The sequence below is a fragment of the Perissodus microlepis genome, chromosome 19, assembly GCF_051167445.1.
Source record: "Perissodus microlepis isolate ML-2025 ecotype Zambia chromosome 19, ASM5116744v1, whole genome shotgun sequence".
Lineage (NCBI taxonomy): Eukaryota > Metazoa > Chordata > Actinopteri > Cichliformes > Cichlidae > Perissodus > Perissodus microlepis.
The window spans coordinates 28,076,867-28,098,062 of NC_140479.1; the positions used below are offsets into that span (position 1 = coordinate 28,076,867).

Sequence of the window (21,196 nt, forward strand, 5' to 3'; positions counted from 1 at the left end):
AGGAGTGATTGCCAAACTCTCCCAGGAAAATCAAGCCAACATGAACTTTGCCTTCACAAAAAACGCTGGCGTGATGGTAAGGTGTTTGATAAAAGAGCGTGACACAATTTTAAGACTGTGGATTACTAACTCTCTAAAGTCTGAGGCATGGAATAATTGCCAGAAAATTTAAATTTTTGAGTTCTGTGAAAATTACTGTATTTATTGAACATTCTGATGAAATACAAAATATACTTTAATGCTAATTTGCATATATTAGTTTTAATTTGTATAATACATATGCATGACATCATTATTTTATAATTGTTTTTGCTGATAAACATTTCTCATTTTGAAAGATTGTTAAAGGAGAAAACAGCAATTTTACAGGCCCATTTCTTTTAATGAAAATTCCTAAAGAGGCCAGCAAAATGGCGGTGGAGAGAAATGGATCATTTCTTGGAATTCTGTTGTTTCCAGAAATGCATGCGGTAATAGTACAGCTCAACTAATAACTTACTTTTCATATGTATAAACATATTGACCAAACCTGATCTGTTAACAATATTTTAATCTTAACAGGATGACAGCAGTAAATACTATTTAAACAGTGAGATAGTGGGAATAGAAATGGGGGCAAAAATACAAAACCTTTCACAACCCATCGAGATTCAGTACAGTAATGTGGACAAGGTAAGTGTGATGTCATAACAGAAATAATGATCATTTTTAAGTTCAGAGGAAAACTTATTCTGATTTTCATTTTCTATTTTGATAAAGAAAGGAGCGAATGCTTCTTGCATGTCTTGGGATGGAAACAGCACAGATGCAAACGGTAAAAAACCCCAAATAGATCTCTCTCTCTATATATATATCTTATTTTTATATGAAAACCACAGGAATTAAAGACCTTTGAAGTGTTCAGTCACATTTTGCGCACACACTGATTACTGTGATAAAGTCTGTCTTTAACAGTTACTTCTTTGTATTGCTGCTGTCCAACAGGGAAATCACTCTGGATCACAGATGGCTGTCAAACAGTGGAGACCAATAACAGCATCACCTGCCAGTGCACACATCTAACCTTTTTTGCCATACTCATGGTAAGACAGCTGTATAGGAAATAAGAAATGATTTTTTTACAGCACATACTGACACATAACTATTTGAACCTAGTCACCTCCACCTGCAAACATTAGCGCTTCTGATGTTAATTCTCTGACCTACATCACTTCAATCGGTTGTGGACTGTCGCTCTTTTTCTTGATCGTCGGTCTCTTCATGCACGTTCTCGTCAGGTAAGAGATCCGAGGCAGTTTGGGGTTTGGATTTTTACCTCAGTAATGTCCTTTTTCTTACGCACACTAATTTGCTCCACAGAAAGGGGAAAGCAAGCGAAGCAACAAAGATTCTGATGAACCTCTTTGTCGCCATGTTGATCCTGAACTTGTCCTTCTTGACCAATGAGAGCATTTCAAATCTGGGTATCAAAGGTGCATGTGTGGCAATAGCAGCAGTTCTGCACTACGGGATGTTGGCCACTTTTACCTGGTTCTTCATGCAGGCTTTACACTTGTACCTCAGTCTACGTCGAATCTGCACTGAAGTGAAACATTACATGCTGAAGATTTGCATCACAGGATGGGGTAAGAGACCTGAGCCAAAAATGATACTTATGCTCTCATATTATGAATAATAATCACAGGAGAATTTATATTCCTAATCTTCTCTTTAGTCATACCGGCTGTGGTGGTGATCGCTCTTCTTGCCTCCCAGAAATATAATTCTATTAATATTAATACAAATGAGGGGAAAGCAGCAACAATGTAAGTCTGTAAATCTGATAATAGATTTCTTGGATAAAACACAAACATCTTCATCAGAGGATCACGTTGTACTCCCAATTTTCAGGTGCTGGATCTCTGATGCTGGTGTCCACCAGGGGGTCAACATTGGTTATTATGCTGTAGTGTTCGTCTTCACTCTGAGTGTATTCATTGTAACTGTAAGGCAGATCGTTCTAATGCCAAAAGCAGGAAAAGCCCAAGACAAGAGTTCCATTAAGAGCAACACTTCCACCATTCTGGCCCTGTTCCTCCTTCTTGGCATCACCTGGGCTTTTGCTTTTTTCAGCTACGGACCTTTGCTCATCGCTTCCTACTACATCTTTACCATCCTCAACTCCTTTCAAGGTAAATCTAAAACTGTCACAGTGAGCTGACTTCATTCTTTATTGGATTAAAAGTTCTTAACCTTCTTCTTTATTTTTATAGGTTTCTTCCTGTTCATCTACTATTATAAATCCAGCAAGATTATTGGAGACGGCAAAATCCACACACAAAGTAGCAGCACAGCTACATCAAACACAGCTGTAACGTCTCCTTATGCATAAGGCTTGCTGTTTTACCATATTTTGACACAAGAGGGCAGCATTTTATTTCATATAGTTCCAGCAGGTTGCTCTGTGTAGAAACAACTTGGTCATTCTTCCCATGTGCTCGCCGCTGAATGGCTTTTCTGACATGAAATCTCTAACCCGGTTTACCGTCTTTGACACAAATACTCATGTGGACTAGAGATTGAGACTCTGGAAGTCATTTCAGAGCACGACTCTATGTTTGTTCCTATGCTTTTATATTTTAACAGAAAACTTGTCTTACTCACTCCAAATAATTCATAGAAGGCTGTGATTCAGTCAGAATACACAACCACAATTGTAAACATGTCAGGATGTTAAGGTGTAAAATGTTAAATTGGGAAAGTGAAACATGTCAAAGATAAGGACATTTTCAATTTGACGGTCCTAACACCTCTCAAAAAGTTGGGACAGGGACATGTTGACAACTGTGTAGCACCCCATCTTCCTTTAAACAGAAATCCATAAACATCTGCTGGGATGAGCTGCTGGACGTTTGGTAGAAGAACATTCCATCTTGTTGGATATAGGATCCTAGCTGGGTTGTCTTTCGAGTTATTATCATGATGCATCAAACGTTTTTATTTGGTGATATGGTTGGCCATTTCAGCACCTGACTCTTCGACTATTAAGCCAAGCTGCTGTAATGAATGCACTGTGCAGTTCAGCATTCTCTTGTTGAAAAATCCAAGCAACTCCTTGAACAAGACTTTATCTGCATGGGAAAATATGTTGATCCAAAACCTGTATATACATCTGAGCAATGATGGTGCCTTTCCAGATGCCCAGGCTTCCAATTCCACAGCCCAATACCATCAGAGATGTATAGTAATTGAATTTTGGTAAGCTGGATTTTCCTTCTCTTCCATCCTCATCCATTTTTTCCAAGCAGAATCTTAAAATTTTGAATTGTCTGACCAAATAACAGTTTCCCCTTTGGCTGTGTTCATTTTAAATGGGCTTTGGTCCATAGAAGACAGCAACTTTTCTAGATCATTCTCACATATGGCTTCTTCTTTGCATGATAAAGCATTAACCTCCATTTTTGGATGGCACTGTGAACTGTGTGAACACAATGACAGATTGGTGAACCTCTGCCTATCTTTAATATCCAGTCCCGTTATTGAACTGTTGCTAGTTAACCTAACTATTTAAAACATGTTCCCCCAGCTGTTTCTTTTCAGTACTACTTACTTTTCTAGCCTTTTCTCACCTCCTACTTCTTTTGAGCGATGTTGCTGCCATCAAATTCAAAATGAGTGTTATTTTTCATGAAACAGTAGAAAGTCTGAATTTAAACATTTAAAAATATGTATATATTATCCATTGAAATTTGCTTCATGCTTCTCCCATAGCAAAAACAATCCTGACACTGTAACTGTCACATTAAATGGTTCTATGACAAATCTGTCATTTGTTTAGTTTGTTGCTAAAAAGCAGATTTTTCAGGTTTACCAGTAAACTTAAAAATGTTTTCTGTGGTCTATTGTAAATAAAATATGGGTTTTGTAAATCATTGACTAAGGTTGTATTACAGACCTCCTGAATCAGTCATAGAGTGGAATGCAGAGTTTAAACGTTTAAGAAATTAAACATAATTTTTTTTTTTTGACTGATGTGCTTGTCAATGTGATTAAAGATAGCAGAATCAAGGTGAAAGGAAGGCTTGTCTCACATATCCTACACAGTGTCGGGGCTGAACTCGCCAGTTAGTGTGTTGCGTGCCTTCAGATAATTACTCTGAGTCCAGAGAGACCAGTATCCACTGTGCGGGAAGCTTAACTGGCAAACAAGAAATGAGCTCATGACTACCTATAGTGATAAGATCCCTGAGGGTATTTGAATGTTGAAACTATTCTCTAAAGTTTACTGTATTTCACTAGCATATATATAAGTGCAGTGTATCTTGGCAAACTGTTTTGTTTGTTTAGTGGTTTTTGGGAATTGTGGATTTCGTTAGTACTTATTTTTATTATACTACCTTAAAAAATATTGTATTATTTTTTCATTTAGAGGGAAACTGATTTGCTTTTCTCAGTTTTATTAAAGTAGCCTTAAAGTCAAATCTTTGCAATCTTTAGTCAAATCTATATCATATGAAGTTTGTCAAGCTTTTATTTGACAAAATAAATGATTTGACTAAAATGTCGTAATAACTTTTTTTCCTATTTTATCAGGACAAAATATGATTTTCATACATAGAAGCAAATTATCTTGTGAAAGAAACTGTTGTATGTACACAACATAGTCTTGAAATAAAAGTTTGAGTTGTTTAAATGACTAATAAAGTTTTTCCTTATTCAGAACTTGAGCCTCGATGAGTGACATTGAGAAAGGAAGGACTGTTTATTTATCTATAACTGATTAATCTCCTAAATGACCACAGCGTGCCAGACAAAAACTGGGGTAATTACTGCCATGCATGTCTGATTTGTGTTGCTCCAAAAAAAGGGCTTTTATGCAAAGCACAGCAGGCTTCTGTGGTATACCTGTGCGTGTCCTTATGTTAGAACATGCAAAATTAAAAAACAGAGGCTTCTTAAGATGCAGGATTACAACTCATAGCTCTGTGGTAAGCAGTCGTGAACATTAATCTCAATAGCAAAAGATTTGATAGGCCAGAATGTGAGGGTGAAAAAAACAACTGCTTTTGATTCATTAACTTACTAAATCAAAAGTATGTAAAAGTCCCCGCACAGATTTGGAGCAGAGTTTTACTGCTTTCCTAAAAACATAAATCAAGGCATCTCTGAGAAATGTTCTGGGAAGATTGTTGTTTTGTACGTCAGTCTAGATGATTTCATAATGAAAATGACAGGGAATGTTACATTTTCACGCTATTCAACAAAACCCTTACCAGAGTGAAAAACCAAATAAAATTTTAACACGTGTTAATGTGTTTCACTTAGTAGATGGGAACTAAGAAAGTGCTTTTTAATTGCTCTCAGTGTCATACCACATGTACAGTAGTGGCTCAGAGAAAGACATTAGCATCAACATGCACGTTCAAGTTGGAAAACATTTTGGTTCTATATCGAAATATAGGCAGAAAAAAGTGCATAAAATACAAAATCTGCTCCAGAAAGGTCATCCTAACCTCAGTTTCTGTGGAATAAGAATAATTAAAGTTTCCAATCACCAGACTGACTGGATGTATGATTACCACAATCTGTGTGCAGGAGCTTTTATGCATTTTATTATAGGGAGTCTAGACTGAATCCTGGCCTGTAAAAGCAAAATTTTCAATCTCAAATGACCTATAAAACCCGAGGTCTTGTTCCCGGAGACTTGCGTGTAAAGAGGGAAAAATTATTATCTTTTATTTGTCTGGTTACTGGTTAACACTGGCTTTTATCAAATTTGAGATGACACAACATCAATTCTATTTGCTAGCAAATGTGTGACAAAGCAAAATTGACTCTTAGAAACGTACGGTCGACTTCATTTTCGGCTCCCCCGCTATGTTGTTTTCAATGGGTCTGGGTAGCGCGCTAGCTAGGACCCCTCTCTCCTTTCCTTGCTTTTTAAAAAAATCCTGAAAATGATTTATTTCCTGGTAACTTTGCTCATGAAATTGATGTGGACCCAGGGCCTTTGTAGTGTCTGGTTTCCCCGCAGGCTGCAGTAAAATCAGGCTGAGGTCCAGGAGCAGGGCAGCGCTTGCGTGACTGCAGAGTGGGGGAGCACTAGCCATAAGTCTTAGTGGAGGGGCACCTGTGAGCACCCCCACTTCTGTGTGACTCTAAGCACTCATGCCCATAGTTAAGTGTACAGATTTATTATGGGTGTGTCAGAGAATTTGTGTTACTTTTTGCAGGGAGCACAAAATGAGGCCTCTTCCTACAGGAAAACAGGGAGAGAGCAGGGGAAATATTAAAGGTGCTTTCAGGTTATTGACCATGACTTGGAAAACTTTCCAAATAGAACACTGCCTTCCATAATTCAGGTGGGGTGGCCAGATGGCTTCAGACGCACGCACACACAGAGGATTTGACTGAGATGAACTGCTTTTCCCGAGTCCTGGAAATCAGTTTAAGTGCTGTCTTTGCTGTTCATCAGCGTCTTTCATCAGCTGCGGGGAGAATGGAGAAAGTGGAGGGGTCATGAAAGAGGAGAAGAAAAAAGGGAGGGGGTGTCTAAGGGGCGCAACCTTTTGAAACATTCAGATTGAATGCTTGACCTCTAAATTTGAAGGTTCTCCTCCCTATATTTTCCTGTCCACTCTTCTCACGTTATGTGCAACACCAGGAAGGTTCATTGCCTTTAATGTCACGTAACGTGGTTCTCCCTATCCCCCCACGACCTTAGCAACTCCTCATCAGTCTCTTCAATCACTCACAGCTTAGTGATGCACAAGGCCTGAAAAGTTGGAGAACTGAAAAACCCTCGAATGTTCAGATCTGTCTATCAAATGTCACCCTTCATCAAAATTACTCAATCATTCAGTTGACACTTGAAGTCTGAGGTTTTTTTGTGCACATTTTGCATGAAAAAGTGCAAAAGGAATTTTGTGGTATGTTTTTGTGAGCTATGAAAGCAGACAAATACTAACTGAAAACAGATGGAAATGTATTGTTTCTTACTACCGTGTATAGAATGCTTGAGTGAAACTCCAAGCAAAGGAAGTTAAAGTGGCAGCTGTAAAAGTTGTTTCAGTTCTTGTAGAAACTTTAAAGCAGGTTAAATAAGGGGGAACAGCATAGAAAATGCGATTAATCAATACAGTTTCCATAATAATTCTTGCATTAGATTTCCACTTTTTGACCCTTACCATCCTTCATTAAAAGCAGCTTCCAGCATCTCACTCTGAAGAATTCCCTCATTAAACCAGGGTTTTAACAGACCTCATAAGCACCAGTTGGGTACCACATTTTACCAACATAAAAAACTATGGTTAGAACTCTAAAGTCTTGCTATTGACTTGGCTGCTGCTTGGGCCTTTAAAATTCACACTTGGTGAAGTTGTGGTATTTTGCTTCACACAAATCCTTTACTACAGGGACTAACTTCCTGGTTTAATGCTGCACACTTAAAAACCTTTATAAAAGGCAGACTTTAGTTGCTAAACAGGTTCTACATTTTTAAGGACACTATTGCAGACTATTGCAGCTGCAGATAAGAAATTACTTTTTAGCTGAGTTCCCCAGTATGCTTGTATTACAAATAGAAAAGAATTTGCATAGGATTCTCACCAAACAAGTATTTCCCTGCATCACTAAGCTTTATAGCATATTATGTACACACTTACTGTACCCACAAACAAACAAAAAAACCCTGCTGCCAGATGAACACAGAAAAATGACCCCATGATAATGCTGTGAATGCAAATGAGTAATGTTTTGCAAAGATGGGGGTAAAAATGTTATGGTTACAGCTTATTTGCACAAGTTCATGCAAACTTAGTTATAAACGTCTATGCAGATGACACCACTTCTTTTTACAAAAAACAACTTCCTTCAACTTGGGACGGACAAGATTTTATTTATTTTTTCATAAAGAAGAAGAAAGGCTTGAGCTCAGTGGGGCTAGTGGAGTAAAACCTTACCACACAGTGTTAAGTACTGAGCAGCCTTTCTTCTTATTCACCAAAAAGACATATTTCAGTCTTATCCCTAACGTTCTCACAGCGGAAGGTTCCTGGTTTGAAACTGCTGGGGCCTTTCTTTCACAAGGAGAGGCCCTTGGGTACTCTGGCTTCCTCCCACAGTCCAAAAACAAGTTTGTTGGGTTAATTAAACTATTAGAAACATCTCATTTAAATGGTCTGAATTTTGCCATCAGATAGAGAACATCAGGCTCAGGGTTATACAATGCAATGCACCAAGTGTGGACACATCCTCCAAGTGGACTCAACGCAACTGTTCCAGGCTGTGTTGACCTGACATGTAGTACACATTAGGGTTGGGCGAATAGACAACAGGCTCAGCCTGTGAGTAAGTTTGTTAATAATGATGCAGCGAATAGAAGCAGTCTTAGCAGTTTTAACAGCACCCTCTTTCATCTGTGAACAAATGCACCCCCTCAGTGTGCGCCCAAATGCAGCGATTCATTTACTCAAACTCGTGACAGAAAGAAAGAAAGCCAGTAGCTTATGTTCAGAAAAAGACATTTGGATGCTGGACATGTGCATGCTCATGCAAGTTAGTCATGTTTGAGTCCTTTGCTCGCACTTCTACGTCTGCACAAGCGGCACACTGCTTTGGTTACATCCTTAGGTTTACCTTTTTCATCCAGTTTAAAGCCAAAGAAATCCCAAATTGGTGACTTTATATTTTTTTGGCAATTAGTTCATCCATGTTTGGACTTCTGTGTTGTAAACGCGCAAATCAATCCGTGCATGATTACATTGCTCCGCCCATCAAAAAGTCTGCACATGTGCGAATATATCGCCCATCATTGGTTATTGTACTGATGATTGTTGGTTGGAAAATGTTTACAAATCGCCCAACCTTAGTACACATCAGGTTAAGTGGAAAGTTACGGCATAGAGTTAAACATTACATCATAACTTAAGACATAGCTTTCCCAAAGAACTCTAAATCATGCTTAAAGCTGGAAATTCTACTTTCTTTCAAAGTCCACAGATTTGCATGTACTTCCTATGTACTGCCCTCTAGTATTACACAGCATGCAGTAAATACTTTTATTATCAATATGTACATATGTATCTTGGTAAATGTGGATCTGATTTTAGCTTAGCCACATTCTCGCTTTAGCATTATAAATTCTACTTCCTGTGTCTAATTCCGTAGGGAGCCCCTAATCATCTTACCCACAAGACATCCAAGAGTAAGAATATATTCTTCTGTGTAAATAAATGAGCTAAGATCACATGAGGAGACAAATTCGGAAAGCATCCACTTTTGTGCCAGTCCTAATCAAATGTTGTTTGTATCTGTGTGTCTGCATTTGGGTTAGTGGCAGTTTAATGTGAAGGACCACCAGAAAAGTTTGTTTCCTGGAACAGCAGTGGAAGCTTTTTTTTCTTCATTTTCTCCATGGCGCATTCTTAATGTGTCTTGTTTGTCATTTATGAGTCTCAGAACATAAGGATGTGGGTCTCCAAAGTAATTTGTGTATTGCCCCAGTATGTGGTCCAGCTCTTGCACAAAATGGTATTGGACAAACCACAAAATTTAGGCTTGATGAACGTTCATTTGGAGCAAATAAATTTTCTTCCCACACTACTTTGATTTTGTCTATTAAATATATTTGATGCAGTAATTACTAATAACATGTTTAAAAATCTTCAAATGAAAATTTCACAACTCTCTGCAAGTTATAGGGAGCTGTGATGTCTCCTTCCTATTGTATTGTGTTTACAGCCAAAGCATAACTTCCAGCGTGCAGACCTAGACGGCTTCAAGTGATTCCATCCCAGCAGAGGTATTGAGTGACGGGGCGGCAGAGGTTAATCTGGAACATACTTGTGACTCTGTGGGGTTGTACTATCCTGCTTTTCTGACATTGTATTCTGATTTATGGTCCGTCATCTTGCTGCTGTTCACTCTATCACTTCACTGAATTACAGGATTAGGAGGAAGTGATGCCAGCTGCATAGGGGTACATGTGCTTTAACCTGTAACCTCTGTCAAATTATAATAGACAAATGGTACAATCGACACAACCAGTGGAAATGCATTCAGGCAGCAAGGATCTTATCTTTATCTATAGATAGTGCAAAATTCAAAGGTCACAAAGGTACACACTAGTCATTCTTTGGCTACTGTAGCTTAACTGCTTAAATTCGGAGGTGTGGAAGCTTGCAATTGGAGGCTAGGTGGGTTTTGGTAGTGTAACAAGTGGTTGAAGTAAAATTTTTGATGTACTTTTACTTTGCTTTGTTGGGGTTTTTACCCTACAAGTGTTTTGACACGACTGTTGTTGTAATTTGGCACTATATGACTAAAGATAAAATTGACCTAATTTAATTAAACCACAATAAGATAGATTAGTAGAAGCCAAAAACTGTTTGGTTCGGTGTAATTTTTCTCTCACTTCCAAATAGATCGGACACCAACTATTTCAAATCATTCAGCTTTGTTTTATTAATTTCACTACCCTCGTGTTTAAAGTGGAAGAAGGAAAAAACAAAAAGACTGCATGCTACAAGACTTTCTAAAACAAAAGTTTTGTATCTGCCTGATGTTCAAAGTAAAGCTGCTGTTCTGCTCATAGCAGCATACCCAAAATGACCCACTTTTGCAGCTTTTTGCAGTGTGATGAAGTGACCTCAAAGTTAAAGTTGTTTTTAGTGTTCACACAAGTTTTACTCCCAACTGTATGATCACACGGTGCTTTGGAAACCCTTTGAAAGGGTTTCATTGCATCCTTCTGTCTCTCTGGCTCAATATGTAAATTTGTACACCCAGTTAGAAAACTATAGGGGAAGTTTGGCAGGAGAGAGTATATGCAGAAACATGCATGTTAGCGTGAGCATTTCGATAGATTACATCAGTGGGAACAAGTGAACTTTGCATACACTGCCCTGATCCTCATGCTCCTTTTTTCTCCAGCACCCTCTGTGGACTCCAACTGGGACGGTAAACTCTGGGTGACCTGTCTTTGCATGTCATTCCTCAAAAGCAGTTACAGTGGGGCAAATTTCTCTTTGACCAGGCACGCAGGTCACACATTAAAATATACCAACTGCACATTGCTATGCACAAAGCGCTGAGTTCTTCCTGCTGCTCATCCTGACACCCCACCCCACCTGCATTATCTACACACACATACACACACCAGCTCCACCAAACACCTCTACCATTGCTCCGCTCTAAAGATAGCCCCTCCTGGAGCATAGTCAAAATTTGCCTTTCACACGGGCAGCTGGCCAAAGCAAACAAACCAGCCACATGCCAGCTAACGAGGGCATGAACAGGGTCAGAGGGAGGCCTTGCTGGGAGGTTCCAGGAGTGACAGAGGGAGGGACATGGTCACGCAAAGAAAACAAGCTCAGCAAGAGCAAGCCAGCCTTCTCACGCAGGGGCCCAGACATGTGTCTTGTCATGCAACAGCCACCCCATCAACCCAAATTAGGGCTGACGGAAGTAATAAAGCGAAGGAGCAGAGAAGGAGAATGAGAGGAGCGAAGCAATCCCCTCCTTGTCCTCAGAGTGTATAAAAGTGAGAGGGAGGATATATTGCTCACCTTTTAGAAAAGTCTTACAAAACAACTCTGGTAGCCTCACTACACCCCACAGTGGAAAGGCTGTCTGCAGTCAGCCACACACACAAGTCCTAAGTTAATCTTCCATGAAAGACATATTTAGGAATATGGCAGCATCTCTTCCCATTGATTTTACCAAAAGTTACTGCGGAAAGGAAGAATTTTAGCAGCTCTGATTCTAATATTCAGGTTTGCCCAAACACAAAAAAATACTGAAAGCTGTCTTTCTATGTTGTCAGATAAAGGTTCAAGTTTAAAACGCTGTTAAATACAGCCTACCCTACACAGAATTGCAGGTAGTCAAAGACCGTGATACTCATATTTGGCAGGAACAAGAAATCCACAATTTCCATGTATTTATATTAAATGATCGAGGTAATGGCTTTGGTAATAAAATAATCACATCCGTGTCCCAGATTATAGATAAAGTAATTGCCTCTGTCTGTCATTAGTTCAGAACAAGATTAGAAACATTAAGGGAAAAAAAGAAAGGAGCAGCCTCTGTCTTAGAGGTTCGATGGTCAGAGGAAGAATATGTCAGCTATTGGTGGTCTGTGCCAGATGTGAGGTATAGGGTGCTTCTTGGCCTCCGAGTAAGCATATGGAATGTATTGTCCATAAGGGACTACTTTGACACTGTTCTCTCTTGAGCTCATTAGTTTGTGAAGCAACCTTAGCTTTTTTCCCCCCTGCAGAAACTGCTTGATTGAGAAACGTGCCACTGTTTGTGTCTAAGTCAGCCACCATGGGAAGCCTGGTAGAGCTCGTGTCTCAAATTACACCATTCATAAAGTCATGTGAGGAGCGTTACTTAAAGAAAGAAAACGTATCTTGCGTGTAGCCAAGAACTAAAGGAACTGTATTGCTCAAGAATAATGTGACATGTGATATCTTCAAATCTGACTCAAGCATTGTTTCTCACTGAGCTCTACATAATAATGAATTAACAAAGCATGTCGAATGGGAGGAAAAGACATATCATCCAACATAAAACACAAGGTCAGTGTCGGTCTTCGCTCTGCATGGCTGCGAAAACTTCTCACAACAACAGTTTTAAAAGGCTAAAAAACACTCTAAGCTTGACTACTCCAATAAAAAAAGAGTAAAATGGTAAATTGGCTTTTATTTTTTTTACCTGTAGACCAAATATGAGAATAAACCAACAGTGCTTCTATTCGTCTGGTGCAAAAATCAGCATTACTCTATGGACACCATTTAAACACTCTCTCTGAACGATATCACTGCTAATGGTCATTACCCTGCTGACAGCTATGTGTTTACATTCCCCCACAAATGACTGCAGCACCGAAAAGATCATGCCTTATATAGACAAAATCCATTTGATCTTGTCTCAATCCTAAATACCACCAAGATAAAATCAGTGCGAATATATATATATATATATATATATATATATATATATATATATATATATATATATATATCATGACATTCCTGAGACTCCCAGAAATTCTGCACATTAGTGAGAACAGAATTATAAAATTCAAAAAGTGCTTGATCATGACAGCAGATCTTGCTACACAAACACATAGGTGAATCTGTTTGCATGTTCCTTATGTACACTTGCATTGCAAAAACAGTGAACATGCATGTCTGTGCAGCTTGTTTCATTCAAACAGCTGAGCAGGTCAGCAGTTCCAGCCTACTTCCACACAGGCCCTTGCTGCAGGGTGTGCTGCAGTCTTGACAGAGAGGACAATTGCAGCTGGGACTGCCGAACGTGCCAGAATGAGCTAAATCTGAGAAGCTGTGAGGTGATTTACATGAAACTATGCTACAGGATCCACCTGTTAGCAGCACTGCATTTAGTAAGTAAATGGAGCTGCTGGCTCACTCTTCGGGTATCTCAAATTTGCATGAATTCCAAAATATTATCAGACTAAGAGGTATAAAAATGTCTGTGCTGGGTCATTGAGACTGAAGCTGCGATGTCGGCTTTAATTCTGGGTTATTTTTCTCATGTAGAGAAAAGGCAGAGTAGTCATGCATGCAAGAGAGTGAAGTAACAACATTAACGACATCACACAGAAAAGTCAGAACACAATAAATATCTGGGATTAATTTGCTATGTGTAAATTAGAGGATGTTGTCAGAACAGAGGGTTTAAACTGCTGATAAATGTAATTCATTCATCTGGTAACCGCACTGTTATTTTCTCTGAAGCATAAAGACATTCTCTGACACAGACTAGAGCTAAGCCCCTAGAAATGAAATGCAGCCATGAGCCATCTGTCACCCAATATGACGACTCTCCTTTCTGAGGGACACCACAGGGTAAGAGGCAGCTGGAGTTTTGTCATCTCCAATTATCACAGTTTTGCTTTTGATCAGTTTGCACTAAGAGCTGCAATCACTCTGTCCGTGCTCATCAACACAATTATAAACAATTCAGCCACACATTTGAGAAGTTCCCTATTTTACCTATTCTTTTCAGTAAGTGGGAAAAAAAATCCCAAACTATTGTCCCTGACCTCTTATCGTTGAGTTGCTAATAATTTAAAGATATGCATTAAAAGTCAGAACGACTTTCCTTACTAAATCCATCCCAACCAGTATTCAAAAAAAAGAAAAAACACCCAAAAAAGAAGCTTTTTAAGGTTTCATACAAAACATTAATACACCATGCACTCCAACAGTGAAGAGAGAGACGTTTTCACAGGTAAGTGACAAAGTTGACCAAAGTGGAACATAATTAAAATTAAGTCAAGTAAAGTCATAGTAAAGTTTCTCCTCCATGGTAATTGCGTCACAGTTTACAGCTCCAGAAACACAAAGCAATGGCGTGCAAAGTGGGCATGTGGTACATAAAGCAAAAAAAAGCCCACCCACACAAACCTATTTTGTTCTACCAGAGCTGCGTTTGTTCCCACTTCAGCACAATAAAAAGACTTGATTTGCTTCTAATATATATCTGATTTTATTGCAAAGATTAGTTTCATTGTTACATTATCATCCATTCTCACTCTCCTAATGCTAAACAATTGGAGTATAAGCAAAATTTGACAGAGAGTAAGTTGCATGTGCACCAGCGTCACTACAGCCAGGCTCTTCTGGGTCTAAAACAGTTGATGAATAATAACCTCAGAGGAATCTGTCCCACTGCTGCAGTAATACTGACTGGCTCATCAGCAGAACTGGAGCACTGAAGGGGGTAACCTGACCGCTTGCTGACCCGGCTCCATTTTCAGGATACTAAAATGAACCGAGCTACTCAGGCGGAACATATGAGGTGCAAAAAAGAGGGAATCACGGAACATTATCCGCCCAATTACACAATGAGAAGAGCAACTCACTGGTAAGATCCATACTGCACATAATGTTCAGTGAGCCTGTGGATGAGCCATTGGCTGCCTCAGCCGCAATCTGACCAGTTCAACCTCCCCACCTGCAGTGATCCCAGCCTGGGACAGGCTGTCTCAAAGAGAGCCAGAGACAAAGCAGCTCATAAATATGTGAGCCAGTAAAAAGAATAGAGAAAAAAAACAGGAACATTCTGTTTCATATCCAAAGAGAAAAAAGTTACTTTTTTTATTAAACTGCAAACAGAGCAGAGATTATTTCAAAAGACAAAATGCTGTCATGGTGAAATGTTTTGGCATCTAACGGTGAAAGAAGAGAACATGCCAATAATTTTCATAAGAACCTCTCTAGACAAACAACAATAAGTACTTTGTACAGAGAATATACAGTATAACATAGATATACAATATACAGTGGGTTTTGTTAGTGAAATGCTGTGATAATCCAGTTGGTAAAAGTTGCATGATCATTACTGAAGTTCAAACAATTCTGAATGAGGAATGTCAGCAAGAAAAATCTGAAAAGAGAGTGAAGCTAACCAAAACTCTGGAAAATCAATTGGAGTTCTTTGTCTTTAGGAGACTGTAAAAGATCTGGAAAAATAAACCCAGTAGCTTCCAAATATGTTGGCTTGGATTTTCAACCTGGGAAAACATAATCACACCTACACGAGCTGAAGCTTGAGGTCTCAGTCTGTCTCCTGCTACTTTTAACCCATCTGCCAATTTGTCCAAACCTCTGGTAAGTTCTACATACGTCCGAGGAATGCCAAAATCTGTCCGTCTTTGTTAAGAACATCTTCTTTTGTTTTCCGTCTAATTACGAAATAAAAAAGGAAAACATATTTCTGATTCTTTTTTTTAAATAAATATTTACTCTACCAAATTAACTTCAGCAGGATTCTCCTCACATCCCTGAGCCATCTTTAGAAAACAATCAGCAGGTGTTGTCTTGTAGTTTTCAAGCGTTTCAAGGAATTTCTCCATGTGCAAGTAATTTATTTTTCAAGGTGGATTTCTGCTCCGACTGTCTTTGGAAGGACCCCAAAGATGATATTTTAAAGCCTTGCATGTGCTGCAGAGTCAATAAAAAGAACAAAAATGTGAAGAAAAAAAAATAAAATTCTGGCAAGCAATGATTGTCATTTAATGAGCAGTATTTCACTGAAGCTGTGGTAAAGGCAGTTCTGTTTTGTGTTATACTAATGCTTTGGGTATTATCCCAGCACTTAAAACATGATAAATAATCTTAAGTGTATATAAAATCTTAGATTTTATATTAAAAATATATAAAATATAAAGGGGAGAAGGGGAGGGGGTGTTTCACTGGTACAGTCCCAGTGAATAAAATGTCAGATTTTTGTATTAATAGTAATGTTGCCCATCTTCTTCATTTTATATTCATGTTAGGTTGAGATTAAATTTAATGTTTCCTGGAAGACAGATAAAACCCAGTTATCTTAAAGTCATTTTTCAAAATACATGGAAATCCTTCATTTTAGATTTAAATTTAAATCCTGTGATAAATACCATAACTATAAAGTCAGCACATAGCCTAAGGCAGCGGTCCTAAACACCCTTGCCGTGAGTCGTGTGGTACCGGGCCGAGACAGTTGAGGCTCGGGTGTGAAAATAATTTTTTTTTATCGTTATTTTTCAATCGTTTTTATCATTAACTCGGTTCCCGTTGGTCTTTTCTTGTGTGTTATCAATAAATCATTTTTTGGTACCGGTACTGGTTCTGTTTTGTTATATTAATCCGCGACACCGTAAAAGGCAGGCCCGTGAAAATATTGTCGGACACAAAACCGGTCCGTGGCGCAAAAAAGGTTGGGGACCGCTGGCCTAAGGGATGGGATCTTAGTATAAAATTAAATCCCAGTTGAGCGAGATTTTGCAAAAGTTTTCTTGAGCTTAACAATTATGTCTCCCTTAATTTTCACTGTACAAAGCTAAACTGATTACTGAGACAAAGGTGCAAAAGACAGTACCACAGCTTCCGACTGGCAATTATTTTAAGCTGTATAGGCCAAATTGGACTAATATCCCTACCTTGCCAAATTCCAATTTTCTTGTTCTATTTAAACTTTCTGTAGTCTATACTATTCGAAAAAACTTATTTCTGGACAGTGGAATGCCCCTTTCTTTAAGACTTGCATAACAAACTGTCTGTTGGCTGTCTACGCCGAGTCGGGGTCATCTGGAAGCCATTTCTACCGGTGCTTTCTCCCTCGTCTCATTTTAATCACTCAGTGCAGCCTCGCATCACCCTCCCCTCCTCTCCCCTCTCCCCGCTCCCCGGGGAAGCCGTAGTTCCGTGAACTAGCTCCGCGCATGCCAGGTCGGCATGGCACGCAAGCTCATCCCCGCTCCGCTCTCCTAGCACGCAAAAACTCAACAGGATTAGAAACAAAAATCCTTATACTGTACATAATACATGGCTCCTGTCGGTGGGTGCCACATTAGGAGAAAATCTATCACGCAGCCTGCTCACAGTTAAGAGAGGAGATTTATAGAACAAAAAAAAAGAAGTAAGGTGAATTACAACATGCCCGTTATCCTAAAAAGTTATTTTATTAATAATAGATCAACTCTGGGAATTTTGGCAACAGGGTGTATCAGGCTAGAAAACTTTCTTGAACTTTCCTTTGACGCATTATTTTCTTTTTTCCTGTATTATATTTAAGGGGGAAAAAAGTCGAAAATGCTTATTGGTGTAGTTTAGAGCTGAATTGGTCGTTCTTCATTAGAATTAAATACACTGGCATACTTGGATGTGACTTTCAGGCTCACGTGCACACTTATGCACGTGTATAGATGGTATTACATTAAAAAAGCATCAGCAAAGGGAACTAATACAGATACTAGAACTACAGATAGTTATGAATTAATAGATTAAGCGTTTGCATAAAATTCAGTTTTTGACCAAAATTATTTTATTCAGGCAGCTCATCAAAATGTTCTAATGTAAATGCAAATGAGTTTAAAGAAAAGTATGAAGACGTCTGAGGTATACTCACCAAATACGAAGATCCTACGCAGATCGGTCAAAGGAAAGCACTCATCAAACCTTTGACCTTTTAATGGTACTTATATTTACACAGATTTCTCTTAAAATAATGGTTAACTAAATTTTCAATTAAACACATGCATATGTTACATATTTGTATTTGTGAAACTGACTTACAGCATAGTTACTATCACATTTTTGTAAGAAGTGAGTGACTTTCTCTTGTGAGAGAAGTAACGTTTCCAGCACATAGCCACAGCCCCTGTGAACTGCCTGCCATTTGAACAGGTCTAAATTTTAGTATAACAGCTTTCCAAATGTTTTTGTTATGTGTCTTTTACAAGCCCACAAAATAAAAGGAAGGTTAAATCCATGCACCAAACCACGATGACTTTCTTAATCACTGCAGCTCAGTGTGTACATGGCATATTATAGTAGCTACATCAATGTGTTAGTATGCACTTTTACAGTGGCTGTGGCTTTGTGCTGGTAATGTAACTGGTCACACACTTCTAACAGAGCAGCCAAACCAACAGTAAAGAGTTGCAACAAAAAAAACATATGAACTAAATCTTACTACTCCGCTTACTACAGACAGTGATACAACTTTGTTACCTTGCTAATGTACACAGAAAAATAAAACATTAAAACAAACTTAGCTCACACTGTACTTCATTACTACTGATTTTGTTGTCTTATCATTTGCAAACAGTTAATGTTAGCTAACTGAAGCCTTACATTTGCCTTACATAACCAGCTGGACAACCATCCTATATAAAAATACAAACAAAAAACACACATGTAAAGTGTAGAACTCCAGACCACAGAAAATTTCCAGAGGGAAAAAAATAGCATCCCTCCAGCATCCCTTCCCAGGGGGCGGGGCTTCTGGTGACAAAACCTTTGTTTCATTCATTGTTTCAGAAATGTGAAAAGTAAAAAAGACAATTATTTTTTACATAAGAAACATAAATTAGTAATGTACAATATATATGAAGTGAAAGTGCAAATCAGTGTGGTGGGTGGGATAGATTAGGGAGCAAGTGAACATTTTGTTCTCAAAGAAGCAGGAAGTGTTAGAAGCAGAAGAAATGGGTAAGTGTAAGGATCTGAGCGAGTTTGGCAAGGACCAAACTGAGATGGCTAGATGAGCATCTATCAAAAGGATCCAAGGAAGGGATCGTTGTGAACCAGAGACACATAGGGAGTGAAGGCTGGTCTAATCAAACTGACCAGCTACTGTAGCTCAGAAAAAGTTAATGGAAAAGTTGATGCTGGTCCCAACAGAACATTTTTACAATACACATTGCATCGCAATTTATTTTCATATGGGGCTGCATAGGCAAAGACTAGTCAGGGTGCCCATGCCCTGTCCACCGCCAAAGGTGTCAACAATGTGCATGTGACCATCAGAACTGAACCATGGGGTAATGGAAGCAGGTGACCTGGTCGGATGATTCACCTTTTCTTTCACATCATGTGGATGTCCGGATGGACGTGCATCGCTTACCTGTGGGACACCTGGCACCAGGATGTACTGTAGGAAGAAGGCTAGCCAGTGGTGGCAGTGTGATGCTTTGTTGCTAAGCATTATTGCAGACCATGAACACTCTTTGATGGAAATGATATTTGTGGCCTCTTTCGGCAGGATAATGCACCCCGCCACAAAGCAAAACGGGTTCAGGAAAGGTTTGAAGGGCACAACAAGTTTGAGGTGTTGACTTGACCACCAAATCCCCAGATCTCAATACAATCGAGCATCTGTGGGATGTGGTGTAAAAACAAATCCAATCCACAGTGGCTCCACCTTGCACATTACAGGATTTAAAGGATCTTTTGCAAACATCTTGGTGCCAGATACCACAGCACACCTTCAGGGGTCTAGTGGAGTCCATGCCTCAGTGAGTCAGGTCTGGCAGCAAAAGAGGGACCAACATAATGTTAGGCAGGTCAGGTGGTCATAATATTATGCCTGACTGGTATACATGAACAAGAATTGGGTAGCACTGAGAATCAATACATCGATTACAGACAGACAGGATGTATTTTAGTTCCCACTTCACCCCACCCTCTAACACCACAGTGAGTATGACTTACAGACATTGACAGCTAACCTCCACACGCAATCCAGGAATTTTGCTGTCATTGTTCAGTCTGTGTTGAAATTTCATGAACAAACTATCTCTGTGGTTGGCTCTTTGTAGACCATGATGCACTGTGGTGCAACACTTGTGGTACTGAAGAAAAAAAAGAATTAGACCAGTACTCCCAGCACTGGCTACCTGTCAAATACAGAACTGTTTTAAATCCAATTTTACACACTACCCAGTGGAGATATGTGACAACACAATAAGCCATTAAACAGTCTTTACCCCGTCAGCTGTCTGGAACAGAGTTCAAATAATGATATTTTTACCCATGCGAGAATACCACAGGTAATTGTCTCCTGCTCCCTAGACACTCTGAACAAACAACACCTTCATCTGATCCAAACAGTCTTACCAGAAGAGAAAATGAGTCTGAAACAGGCTATCTCTGTTTGTCTGGTATGGACAAAAAAGGGGTGCTTCGCTTGTCATTCGTCAGGTCTTTTCACTAAGACAACAATTGGGTCAGACAGTGACAATTTTTCCCAGTGTCTCTTTCCTCATATTGTGGTCTGGCAGCAGAAAACACTGTCATTTCAAACTTCACCATCCCTAACTAGCAACGTCCGGTGGTTACCTCGCGGCTCCCGGAGATGGAGCTAGCCAAGAAGATGTTTTTGTTGGTTTGTTTACTGATTTGTCTTGGTTGCTTCTAACCACTTTTTTTTAAAGTCTTGGCTCACTTTTGTTCTCTCAAGTCCTGTATTCACTCTCCCCTTCCCTTTTCCTAAGTTCCACCAGCTCCCCAACTGCCTGTTGGACCGCTGACTTTCCTCTCCTCCCTGCCTCACCACCTCACCAAGCCCCCTACCCCCTTCCCTCTTCCTTCCTCCCTGTCGGTGCTGTGCGTGACAGTAGCTCACTGAGAAGTGGAAATGAGACTAGTAAACAATGATTAGCTCCAGAGACGAGGCAGCCTGGCCTACCATTGGTCCTGTCTCCACACAGAAAGCACCCACCCGCCAGCACATGACATGCAGCGGCACATAGACCCCATCCCTGCCTCCGCCCCAAACCTCCCTCCGACTAATCCACCCCCTCAGCCAGAGTCAACACAGGGTCAGGGCCAACCTTTCACAGCCAGGTTACAAGGAGCAATCACAAGCAAACACGGCAACCACACGCAAAATGCACACATGACACCCCTCTCCCTCA

At 39.5% G+C, this 21,196-nt stretch overlaps 1 protein-coding gene across 1 annotated transcript; it reads left to right on the forward strand.

Annotated features, from left to right (window-relative positions):
* Positions 1–396: 396 nt before the first annotated feature.
* On the forward strand, positions 397–2,452 carry LOC146366246 (adhesion G-protein coupled receptor G2-like). The gene is made up of 9 exons (XM_084915337.1): positions 397–470; positions 562–672; positions 760–814; positions 985–1,082; positions 1,156–1,277; positions 1,360–1,625; positions 1,715–1,805; positions 1,891–2,171; positions 2,253–2,452. Exons 1-9 carry the CDS (start codon positions 411–413, stop codon positions 2,369–2,371), a joined length of 1,203 nt encoding a protein of 400 aa, XP_084771463.1. The 5' UTR covers positions 397–410; the 3' UTR covers positions 2,372–2,452.
* The last annotated feature ends 18,744 nt before the right edge of the window (positions 2,453–21,196 follow it).

Excerpts from the sequence above, each read along its gene's own strand:
- LOC146366246 (XM_084915337.1), top strand. The coding sequence starts at position 411 with ATGGCGGTGGAGAGAAATGGATCATTTCTTGGAATTCTGTTGTTTCCA. Across the intron at positions 673-759 it reads AGTACAGTAATGTGGACAAG|AAAGGAGCGAATGCTTCTTG; the intron begins GTAAGTGTGATG and ends ATTTTGATAAAG. Across the intron at positions 1,626-1,714 it reads GATTTGCATCACAGGATGGG|TCATACCGGCTGTGGTGGTG; the intron begins GTAAGAGACCTG and ends TCTTCTCTTTAG.